General features: G+C 40.5%; 1 protein-coding gene across 1 annotated transcript; it reads left to right on the top strand.

Moving 5' to 3' along the window:
- Positions 1-3990: 3990 nt before the first annotated feature.
- Positions 3991-11799, top strand: LOC146991548 (uncharacterized). The gene is made up of 7 exons (XM_085791610.1): positions 3991-4151; positions 4864-4986; positions 5285-5426; positions 5616-5724; positions 9425-9515; positions 9917-10102; positions 10800-11799. The coding sequence occupies exons 1-7, from the start codon at positions 4115-4117 to the stop codon at positions 10925-10927; spliced, it is 816 nt and encodes a 271-aa protein (XP_085647736.1). The 5' UTR covers positions 3991-4114; the 3' UTR covers positions 10928-11799.
- Positions 11800-12180: the final 381 nt, after the last annotated feature.

Genomic DNA, 12180 nt, shown 5'->3' with positions numbered 1-12180 from the left:
TGGGATGGATGTATACATGGATACAGCTGTCTCTTTTGATCAATCACTGGATCTTTTGATATTCAGTCTCAAAGCTGTCACAGAGGCTCTGGGTCACACATCACCCAGCAACCGTGTCTGTTGCCGTCATGGAGGTTCACAGGGGAATTAGATGTGTGACAGTAATGTTGAGTTACTGGATAACAGCCATGGCAGAAAAACAAACAGATGCGGGGAATATTGTTTCTCATATATATACTGTATGTGTGTTTGTGTGTGAGAAAAGGTGAATACTGTGATGGGGATAATGACAGAGGAAACCATTTCCAAACCTACTATGCTTGTAAAAAAAAAAGAAGAAAAAAAGACTGTAACAGTTAGTTGACCAGGTGCAAACTTAAATTTATAAAATTGCATCATCTCAGGCAAATGTATCACTTCATACAGAAATTAATGATTATGCTTTCATGTCTGTTCTTATACGGTTGAGCTGCAGACTGAATAAATATAGCTCCTTGCCCTAAAGATGATCCTCATCTGATCAGTAATTATGTTTTGTGTGGAGGCTTTGAGTGTGTGACATATTTCTGCTCTTCACTTTTCACATTTAGACATGAACCCAGCTGTTCATAGCAGGGTGAGCTGGGTGCATTGCTGGAGTTGAGCAAGGATTCAAGAATCTTCTGTGGAAAAATGCTCAGAAACACGGAGGAGACCGCATAGCCTCATAGGGAGAGACACAGTGTCACAGGAGAGGGAGTCAGGGAGAGAAAATGAAAGAAGAAGAGAGGCTGCATGAAGTGTCCGAAAGCAGGGGAGATAAAGACAGAGCGAGAAAGCGAGTGGAAGGGCACAGAGTTAGGGGGGTCTAATCTTCAGTGTGAGTCATCCGTAGCAGCAACACTGTGAGTTTCCACGAGGGCAGCTAGCTCTCAGTGAACGTGAAAGGGCAGGACTGTCATTCAAACAACATAATCCTGCACACATTCTCTGTGAATATGGGGAGAAAGTACAAAAACTTTGTTTGTACATGTGTGTGTGTGTGTGTGTTTGTAAGAAATAAATTAAAGGGAAAATATGTGTATAGCTATAGTATGTATGAAGTATGTGTACCTGTGCTTGTTTGCGTGCCGAGGGTGGCACACGAGGGTGATATCGAGAGGTACTGTAGCTGTCATTGCATTGTTACTATGGTTATTATGACTTGATGGTATAGGCTACTCTTGCTTATTGTTTCATTTGGTTGTGCCATAAACTTCGCTCCGATCTAATGCAAGTCTAAATGTGCTGTAGAGCTGCACAGGGAAGAATCTAAGGACCTGTTTTTATAAAGATCTGGGTTCTTAAAATCTGTAAATTAAACAAACCTTATCTCAAGGTCCGGTCTCGTTCTCATTCTCACTCTCACTCTCACTCATTCTGGACTGACCAGTCAAATAAATATGTTTTTGTATGTGTCAAAAAATGTTACTGGCCTGCCTGGTATTTGCTTCTTAAGAGCGTAAACTCTTGAACGTTGTAAGAGAAAGAGAAAAACTGTGACAATGTACTAAGAGTACACTTTTTTTTTTTTTTAATTATCAAAGTAAATGGATTGGTACAATCATGAGAGTGGCTTCAACCCTCTGCAGCTAGGAGGCAAATAACTGTATTTCGCTCAGAAAGAAGAACTGCCTCTGAACCCAATTTTAAAATACTGCAAATACTCTGTTTTATTATAAAAAATATAATTTTAGTGATATTGTATGTATACTCACATCTCAAATCCTTTTCATTTCTCAGCTTGAAATGAGATGAAGGCCAATGATTGTCAGTTTGGACGTTTTTTTCAAAGTACCTGTCAGAGGAGGTGATGCAAGTCTCTGGCTGCAAAATAATAAAAAGAGCTTTAACAGAAAAATCCTTTTTTAACTTTTTAGAACTGAGTTTGAAGCTCAGTGTGCGTCAGTGGCTTAAGAGGTGTGTGTGTGTGTGTGTGTGGGGGGGGGGGGGTCTGTCTCTCTTTATCTGTGATGCTGAGTTTCACTGACACTCCTCTGCTCCTCTGTCACCGAGAGGCAGCAGGGTGTTGGGTAAGATTTCTTTTTAAACTGGTCGTAATGGGCGTTGCTGAATCCAAATAATTCGGCCCTCACAAAATGTAGTTTAATGCAATCTACCATTGACTGGAGAGCTCAGTATGACTGTGTGACTTTGCAAGGACACACAGGAGATGGAATAAAAAGGGCTAATGGGAAATTCCTTCTGAATCCACCTGTTGCCTAGGTTACCACAAGCACCAAACACACGTACACAAAATAAACTTAACATATGCACATGATCACAATAACCACATGTGTTTTCATAGATTTATTTCCTCACTCACAATATACTGTAGTAAGATTGGTGTAATATTTCATCTGGCACCATTGTTTGATGAGCGTTTCTGACTTATTTCCAGAGCTATAGGGCTATTTGTTCCTATTGCTATAGTTTTGCATCATTTCCTGTCTTTGCTCCACTTTGTTAATGACTCCCAACATTTAGCACATTCATAGCGCAAGTGCAACAAACAACAGGGAAATAGTCGACTGCACAATTGCACATGCCCTGCAGTCATATGAACATGCAAAAAGAATTCATCCCAAACAGATACATTTACGTAAAGGCTGCTGCGGGCTTTGCAAGAAGTCAATTATTTATATTCTGTCTGCATCTGTGTTTATGTGCTACTGTTATAGAACGCCTCACAAATGTGCAATACCATAACTCATCCTGTAAAGGTATTTTTTTTTAAAGATTGAGTACGTTTTCACAGTTTTACAGTGACTGAATTGGACCCGATGTGTGATCATCATCACTCTGGTGCTCTAGTTCTACAAAACACATCTGGTACATGCTGATGTAGCCACTGCTGAATACTCCATACACCTCTCCATAATATCCTCAGTTAAATGCGTCTGTAATCCGAATGAAACTGGTTATAGCAGCATATAGACCAAGTGCTCACAGTGTTATAATGCTGCTAAACAGATGAAAAAATAAAAAGATGATGTTCTTGTACAGGGCGATCTGCTCTGAAGCACTAACTGGAAAAGTTCTTTGATCCTAGCAAGACCAGCACTGTGTCCTGGCTAATTAAGCATCCACAGACATTTCAGCACTGAGGATGCCAGCTGCTGGTGTTCAAGCAGCTGGCGCATGCCCGCTTTCTATTCTTTCATGTGCATGACCAGTTTGCACTGGATAATCACAGATTTTATAAACTTGATGATGATTATGATATTTATATTTCTATCAACACCCTGTACCAGTCCCTGTCATCTAGTTCCATTTCAGATAGACAAACTCTTACTGACTCATTCATATAGTATCTGATCACTACTCATATCAGTTCAACAGTTTCTAAATGAGTGCAGCACACCACATCACAGTCACCAGTAATGAGAGCGTGGGCAGCACAAGAGCCTGGCACTGACACCTGGCAGAAGAGGTTCCCCGGACAAGACCTGAAAACAGAAAATATAATAATTTATGAAATAATTTATATTTATTAATTATTGTAACAAATCCTAATCAATATAAAAAGTTACACAGTTTGTATTTATGCTTATCATTTTAGATCTGATGCTCAAAAAGGAATAAAATAATAGTACAACAACAACAAAATGATGATGATGATGATGATAAAAATGTTCAGGATTTTCTGCTTTTTGGTCGTCCATGAAGCAGGCTATTTGAACCAAACATCAATCTAATGCAAACTGCATTCATAATCACTGAATAAAATGCCACAGGAATGAGAGAAAACGCTGTATGGCTAATGGCAGCTTTCCCATATCTCGTTGGCGGAAGCAGAACGAGGGAGAAAGAAATTATATTATTTTTCACTGACTGTCATTTCACGTCTGGTCGAAGGCCATGCTGTAGCATTATTATACACCACATCTCATTGAAGGCTGCTGCACTGCAGACCTCTGGCTCCATCGAGTGGTCACATGGAACAAGTGCAACAAACACACAAGAGCGGCACTCCGTTTAACCGGATTGTGACTCTCTGCCAAGTTGAGTTTTTACACGTCAGTAATGAACCTGTACTGGTGAGTGGACGTGTACAGCGCGCGTCAGGCGGTTCCCGGATGCACCAAACAGAAACATGGAACGGGTAGTGGTGGAGGTGCCGATCAACAACGGTGAGATACATTTCCACCTCCACGCCTCACGCGCCGTTCAGCCACTTTCATTAACGTCTCCTGTAGGCATTTCGTGCTTCTTTTCGATTCGTGCACAAACGCTCCTCCTCCTCCTCTGACGCATGCAGCTCGGAAATGAACGTGTTTGTAGCCTGTGTGGGGCTATCGGGCGTTACAGGACAGGCTATTTGCCTCGTTTCTGTGCAGACATTGTTGTAGGTGCAGGCTGCCGGTACACCGTGGGAGACGAGCGGGAGCCGAGCTGCGGTCATCATCTGTCAAATGTCAGATCTGCAGTTGACAGACTAACTGTCAACTATACCATAACATGGCCAGACGTATTCCCCATCATGGCTTGTTAAGCTAGACACATAGTAACATGTGATCAATTATTCGTGTAAAGCAGTGACAGTAAAATATTTTTTGATTTTCAATTTAATGATTTTGTTTTCCACGTCCATTCATATAAGTAAGTGCACAGGTTTATGATTCAGAAGGGTGGGTTTCCAGTTAATAAAAAAAAGTCACTAACGTTTGACTTCGCAACAATTTAAAATGTGTTTTAGAATATATTTTTAGGTCAGAGGTCAATGCAATACAGCCCTCCATGTGAATCATGGTTTTCCAATTCATTGTGGAATGTTTCAAAAACACTACCATGTTGTATCTAGTGGATTGTTTTCTGATCATTTCTATCCTCTTATCAATTCAGGTTTTTCCCTTGCCAGCCCTTCCACACCACCACGTAAGCGTCAGGTGCGCTTTTCGGCACGGCATGATATCATCCTTTTGCGCGAGGTCATCGCCCAGAACCCCTTTGCCTCTAAAGAGCCAGGTTTGTTCTTTTTTAAAGGATCCCTCTGAAAATTTCTAGGTTAGTTCCAAGAGAGCTGCATATTATTATTAGTAGTAGTATTAGTAGGCTTATATATATTATATATCAAACTATAATGCACAGTAAAAAATAAATATATTTTTGTAGAAACCTCCAGCAATCATGAGAGGCAGAGAGACCAGTATAAAAGAAGAGGTGATGATTTCAACATGGACATGCCTGTGTAACCAAGAACTAGTTGGACACAAAGTTCATGGCCTATATATCTCATATGTAAATTTCTGTGAATGTTTTTCAGGGCGGATCTGGGCCAGAGTGGGGGAAATTATCACAGCAGCCCTCCAAGATGAAAACTTTGAGGTGGACGCCAGGAGGTGTAGGGAGAGGACCATGCTGCTACTGGACTACTACAAGAAGCAAGACTTTCCCAGCCTGCGCAGGTTTGTGCCCCAATCAACAGAACTCATATTTAAGTGAGAATTTCATTAAAAGTAAACTGTATCATTTCCTGGAGAAACGATTACCCTGATCTGGATATGCGGTGCTGTAGAAATTTGCCACTACTTACCAAAAAGAAACCCAAGTTTAACATGTCTTTGCATATTTGTGTGTGCATTTGGTGTACTCAGGTTTGGAACAGAGAGGTTGTATGCCCAAAAGGAGGATTTACTCCATGAAGTTTTGGAGCTGGAGGCGGAGAAGGGGCTCTTGGCCAGTAGCGAGGGCACAAAGTACCAGGTGGGAGTCAGTGGTGTGCTGTCCAGCATAGATGAGAAGGTAGTCTTATGTCAACAGCAGCACAAAAAATGTGTTTTTAAAGAGGGTGATGTTGATTGAAGTTGAGAGGGTGATTTGTTTTAGAGGGGCGGACCCATTGTACAAGCTCCAGCTTCCACCTCACAGCTAATTTGTCAGCAGTGGTTCATTGGACTGATCAGCGCTGCCCTCAGCCAGACATTACAATAAAGTGTTGACTGAGTGACTGAGCTAAACAGTTATATTTTCAGAGACTACATGAATATTAAAACTGCAGACTCCACAAAGGTAGGGTTGGAGATCCTATTCTGGAGCATTTTTTACAAAATTGTTTGAAATCCTCTTCACACTCCGATTGCAACCAATTAATTGGGGGGCAATCGCCATTCCGACATCCCTACAGTCCGACAGGCCTCTAATTGTCTAAATGACAACACTTCATTTCCTATCTAATATCCTATCATTCCAACAAATCTTGCCTCCTGTGGTCGGAATGATAGTATTTTTTTTCTTTTTTAAAACATCCTGCCTTTCCAACAATTCCTTTAATAGCGTATTTTTTCCCCAAAAGCTTTTGCACTGGTTGGGCTTAGGGAATGGAGAAAGGAGTTGGGTAAGTTTAAAGACCAGGTAGAGGCTAGACACACCAGATATAGAGAGAGTCCAGATAGTAGGAGGGAGTCACCTGTTGAGTAACGCACATTTCCTTATATTGAAAGCCTTGTTGGAACGGTGGGATGATGGCATGTCGGAATAGAGGTATGTCGGAATGGAAATGGCGGTTTGTCGGTCACCTGTGGGATGGACAATCCTGTAAAAACACCACCCAATCATCGTGAATGCAAGTCAATAGGTTCATGATGTGGCAATCAAGCTGCCATCTCTTTCTCCCGCCCTCTTCTGCTCGTACCACTCTTCGTGAACTAATCGCGTGCGCAAGTTCTTGAACAAGTTACGGCCGCGGAAAAGCGGTACCCCAATGTACCACACTGAAGTCCGGTAGTAATCTACCTGTAAACTTGATGCTGCGTGGTTTATTATGATGTTAGGTGTTTTCTTTTACATGAATGAGCCATGAGAAAAAGCTGGCGTACAGTCAACGGTGCTGCGCAGTGACACACGACAGTATCGTGGGTAAGCCGCATCGCTCACATTGGGATTACGTTGGGTTACTGCGAGGGTAACACCTCCACGGCTTCACCTTGATGTCAACCCAACGCTGAACAAGCATGGCGTGTTCCTGCACTCTGGAGCGTGGCTTCAGAGAGGATGTCTGAGGAAAGGGGCTTGGACTTTTGACTTGTTTATTTTCAAAATGTGGCCTGCTAGAACCGTTTTTCCAGGATCTCCAACCCTACCCTTAAAATAAGTGCTGATGTCATATGTAGGTTGGATACATCTATAGGTAGTAGGGCTGCCACGATTAGTCGACTAGTCACGACTACGTCGACTATTAAAATCGTCGACAACTAATTTAATAGTCGATGCGTCGTTTTTTGTTTTGTTTTTAACTTTGTTTTTCTCTCAAAACTGCTGGGGCACCTTCCACACACGCACCCACCGCTGCAGCCGCCCACCACACACACACACACACGTGCACTCACTCACTCAAGGTGAGTTTACAGGTGTTCTCTCTCTTTTCTCTCTCTACCTGTCTTGTCCCTCATCAAGCGGCACCGGTGAAACCCCCCGCCCCCCCGCCGCCGCCGCCGCCACCGCCGCTCCTCACCCTCTCTCTCTCTCTCTCTCTCTCTCTCTCTCTCTCTCTCTCTCTCTCTGTCATTTTAAATGAGAAGCGCTACTAGGAGCGGTACCGCCGCTCCACCGTTTTAAATCACGGACTGAAAAACAGCCGTTCGTCATTTAAAAATAAAACCGCGGACTTTGAGAGTCGGTGTTGAAGAACTAGAACGTTACCGCGTCTGGTCACAGCGTCCTGGTCACGTAATGAGCGCTCATCTTAACGAGCAAGTCTTCTCTCCCGGCGTAAAACTACGTCAATATTTTCCGGTAGCTTCTCATCACAGTCCACACCTTGCAGAGTTTGAGCTGCACCTCAGTTTCACTTGTTTTCATTTGACAGTTTCACACAGAACTTTCTGGTGGAGTCTTTCTATGTTTCTCCTTCTGTGACAGTAAAAAGGACATTTACATTTTTTCAGACAAGACGATTGTCTTATAAACTAGGCTATTTGATTTGAACGACTCCTATTATTTACAATGAGCACAAGTTATATTTGAATGATAAGCCTACCAAAACTTTATTATTGTGAACAATTCCTTCAGGTGTCTACCTCATTTTATTTAAATGTAGCTATGTTTAATGCCAGAGACAAATGAAGGAAAGACAAAAAACCTTTAAGTATTTATTTTGGTGTTGTTTAGGCCAGTGCCTTATCCTTATTTTACTCAGCTGTTTGCACTTTATGCTACAGTTAAAGCTGCATATTTCATTAAAAGTTTAATTAACTATCATCTTAATTGTCTTTATTTTTAGTTAGCATATACCTTAAACACTTCAAGCTGAAAGCTAATGATGGTATATAAGAGCAGCTGCATGCTGGTGCGATAAGCTGTATGTTTTACATTCAATTTACGTATGATCCGATTAGTCGACTAATCGAAAAAAATAGTCGGTGACTAGTCGACTATCAAAATAATCGTTTGTGGCAGCCCTAATAGGTAGTGAGCAGCTCTAAAGTGTTTGATCTGCTATATTGTCAGAGGCCAGAAGATGCAAAAACATCCATATTTTCACAGGAAAATAAGCTAGAGGTCATGTTAGATATATAATACACAAACAGCAATTTTCGTCCAGAGGTTTCGCTCACCATTATTAGGGGCCGGGCAGACAATAGCGTTTAAATTTGAAAACTTCCTACCAAACCAATGGTAAATGCTACAGTTTTGAAACCTTCACCAAATACTTTCACAAACCTATTTCCTCCCACAACTTTTGCTCAATTGACACCAAACTTGCTAGAGAGCATCTTCAGACTGTCCTCCACAAACGATCCACACAGATTTTTTATGTATTAAAAATTGAGCCTCCAGTGAATGAAAACGTTTGACTGTAAACATAGTATACCATCCAAATGTTTATAAATCAGCAACATTTCCATGATGTCTAGATGCAATCTATGTAATATCAGATTTTTCTTCAGATAACAGAATTTCTGACATTTTGACCATTTCTGAAATCTGTCCTGACAACTGCTGCCTGGCTGGTGACTCCCTGAGTCCATTTGTGAAGCCACACAGGTCTCAATTCCAACAAATTAGCTCAGTGAGTTAGGAGCTGGTTCTTAGTATCAGAGGATGTGGGTTCAAGACCCAGCAAGGGTGATGATGATGACACGTTAAAATGCCAGATGTCTTCAACTGAAAACACAAGACAATAGTCCTGAAGGTGGCGTTAACTGGAAATGAATCTAGCCAGTGGAATCAGACATGTGAAACAAGCTTAGCAACTTCTACTTTCACACCAGCTATACTGTCTGCCACTCCCAACAGGGACCTTTAGTGCTTTACTGTGGGACTATTAGTGCTGCTAGTCTCATGTTCACTTTTATTACTACACTATCTGCAGTACTGCTACCATTGGTGTTGCCACTGCTTTTCATGATTCCCATTTTCTTTATTCTTCCTGTTATAGATGTAAACTTGTCCTTCTCTTTCCCAGGATGATGAGCTGAGAAAGCGAGCCATAGAAGAACTGACTCTCCAGGAACAGGACAAACCCAATATCACTACCACACATACACCCACCACAGGTAAACACAGATTCAAGACACTTCCTTCTCTATCATTACAACCCCCGAGAGAAGCAGATCAGAATGAGGTTTGTGTAATCACTGAAATGATACTGTAAATCATAATAGAGAACACTGCCAGGTGTTTGCCAGTAAGTTTGAAAACAAGCAACACCCTTTACTGTAGGTTTTGTTTATTCATCCATTTTCTGTCACTGGGTTTGGGTTGCAGTGGCAGAAGACTGTTAACATTAAATTGATGACAACTTCACTGGTCACATGGAAAGGTTGGACCTTTATTTACTGTTCTTTAATAGATCATCTTTAGGTTCAAACTACACTACAATTGATGTTGCTGATAAGTAGAAATCAATGTCCCATTTAGCCAGTAAACAAATCTTAAATAAGCACTGTCCCAACAGAACCAGAGGAAGATCATGAGGAAATGGCCGTGTTGTCGGCGGCGCCCACAGCCAAGCGACCCTGCCAGTGCTGCTGCCAAACCTACTCGGAGATTCTGAGCTTCCTGGAGAAACGCTCAGAGGCAGAGCAGCGGCTGCGTGAGGAGGAGCTTGCTCTTCGTCGTGAGGAACTAGAGATTCAGAGGAGTGCGTTTATCACAGAGCTGTGTAGTGTTGTCCTGCCATTTTCACTGATCATTCAGTCAGTCATTTCAAATTAGGTCTTCATAGCATTTTAAGGTAAAATGCAATATGAATTTGTTATTACATTTTAATAATACTTTTAATTGAATAGTCAATAATTATGTCATTATGTGAATAATTATTTCTTCATTTAACTGTTATTCATTTTAAGGCTGGAACCACTGCAGCTTTAAAACCTTAGTTGTTTTCATTCTATACAGAGAAAGTTTGAATTGAACTTCATTCAAGTTTGAATTGGACTTCATTAAAGCCTGATAATGATTTTGATTATTATAATTTCATTTAGACATCTGAGATGGGGGGAAGTGTATATGTCTGGCACCAGGCAAAATTTATATCAGAAAAACAGAGGAACCATTACAAGAATGATCACATCACATGTAGAGACATAAGTGCATAGATAGAATTATCAATTGAAAAATTTGATGTTTTTTTAATTTATATTTATATTTTTATTTTTATTTTTATTTATTTAATTTAATTATTATTATTATTATTATTTTTTGGGGGGGCGCTTATACAGTATGTCTGTATATAATTAACCCTGACATTCCCCATTTCCCCATTCCCCTTTATTTTGAGAACAGTTTAAATACAGTACAATACAGTACAGTTATTATGTACCTTTTCTTATTCCCAGGTAAGATTGCGCTGGAGAGGGAACGCCTGGGAGCTGAGAGAAAAGAGAGGGAACGCAGATTTGAGCTGGAAAGCCAAGAGAGGCAGGTCATCTTAGACCTGCTAAAAGAGAAGGTGCTTAAAGGCTGACAAAGAAAACGTGGATGACGGACTTAAAAAGGAGGGAAACAAGAAAGCAGGACCAAGCAATTTGAGGCATTAGAGGCATTCAGTTAACGCTGCATTATCTTACTTTTTTATAACTATATGTATCACTCCACTTTGTTGAAGCCGTACGGACGGTACTGTGGAAAGTAAAGATGCCTTTGTCAATCTAAATAGCCAGTCAACCAAGTAATGTGAGTGTGTGGGTTTATGCAGAAACACACTGTACAGTAAGTTGAAAGCATCGTTATTTGCCCATATCAGCTGCACAGAAGCTGATCTATGGACAGTAGATACCAGCATGAACTCCCAGTGTTTTTCTCCTCACTGCACAATCTGCAAGAGGATTGAAAAGCAATTAAAAAAATTACAGGACTGTCAGAATAGAAAAGTATGTTGTTAGGTGTGGTGATAGGGCAAAACTGAGAGACGGGATCACCATGTGCCAAGATGTTTGGTTGCACAAAAGTGGATGAATGCCATTTCTCGTGTGGCCCATGTCATGCCACAGTGGAAAGTTATTTAAATAATTATCACTGCAGTTTAACTAAACCCTGCAGCGCTTAACCCAATCAATTACTTCACACATGCTTTGATTAGCCACTACTTTTTCAAGCTAAAGACTTTTTAATTAACTCAGACTCAATTTTACTGACTGTAAATACAATGCACATTGAGTGATAAGCAATTTTGTACTGCAAAAAACTCTTACTAAAACAAGCCATGAAGTGTGTGAAATGAAATGATAATGTCATGTAATGTTTTATTTGTTTTGTCTTTTTCTGCTGTAAGATACTGTAGTACAATTTCTGTCAACATTCTCAGTTTACATTTTAAATAAACATGGAATTGATGCTAAAAGCACTTTTATTCGTGTGTTCCACTAATTCACAGGTCATTTTTAATTGAATAATTGTATTACATGATAATTGTTCCTGTGAACTTCTGTAAATGATTTGTAGGCCTATTTAAATTCTATTTTTCCATAAGTTCCAACAACATAGATTACAGTACAAAACGTATGGTTACAAAGTGGGATACTGTTTAAACACATGAGAAGTAGCTAACTGATCACCACCTCAACACTTTGCCTTAATATTAATGTATCATGATGTGACAACTACTACTGTTAACACTTTGAGAGGGACAATTTTGCATTACAGAAACATTTTCTTTCTGGTCAGGGAAAATTGTAATGCAAAATTTATGAGTGTATACAAATATATATCTTACACTGT

This window comes from Trachurus japonicus, chromosome 1 (genome assembly GCF_045865225.1).
Source record: "Trachurus japonicus isolate A0001 chromosome 1, Traja_1.0".
In the NCBI taxonomy this organism is placed as follows: domain Eukaryota; kingdom Metazoa; phylum Chordata; class Actinopteri; order Carangiformes; family Carangidae; genus Trachurus; species Trachurus japonicus.
This window is presented reverse-complemented; position numbering and strand designations above follow the sequence as displayed.

Bases quoted from the DNA above. Each gene is read 5' to 3' on its own strand.
- LOC146991548 (XM_085791610.1), top strand. From the start codon at position 4,115: ATGGAACGGGTAGTGGTGGAGGTGCCGATCAACAACG. The intron at 4,987-5,284 runs GTTTGTTCTTTT...AATGTTTTTCAG, and splicing joins CTTTGCCTCTAAAGAGCCAG to GGCGGATCTGGGCCAGAGTG. The intron at 10,103-10,799 runs GTGCGTTTATCA...TCTTATTCCCAG, and splicing joins GGAACTAGAGATTCAGAGGA to GTAAGATTGCGCTGGAGAGG.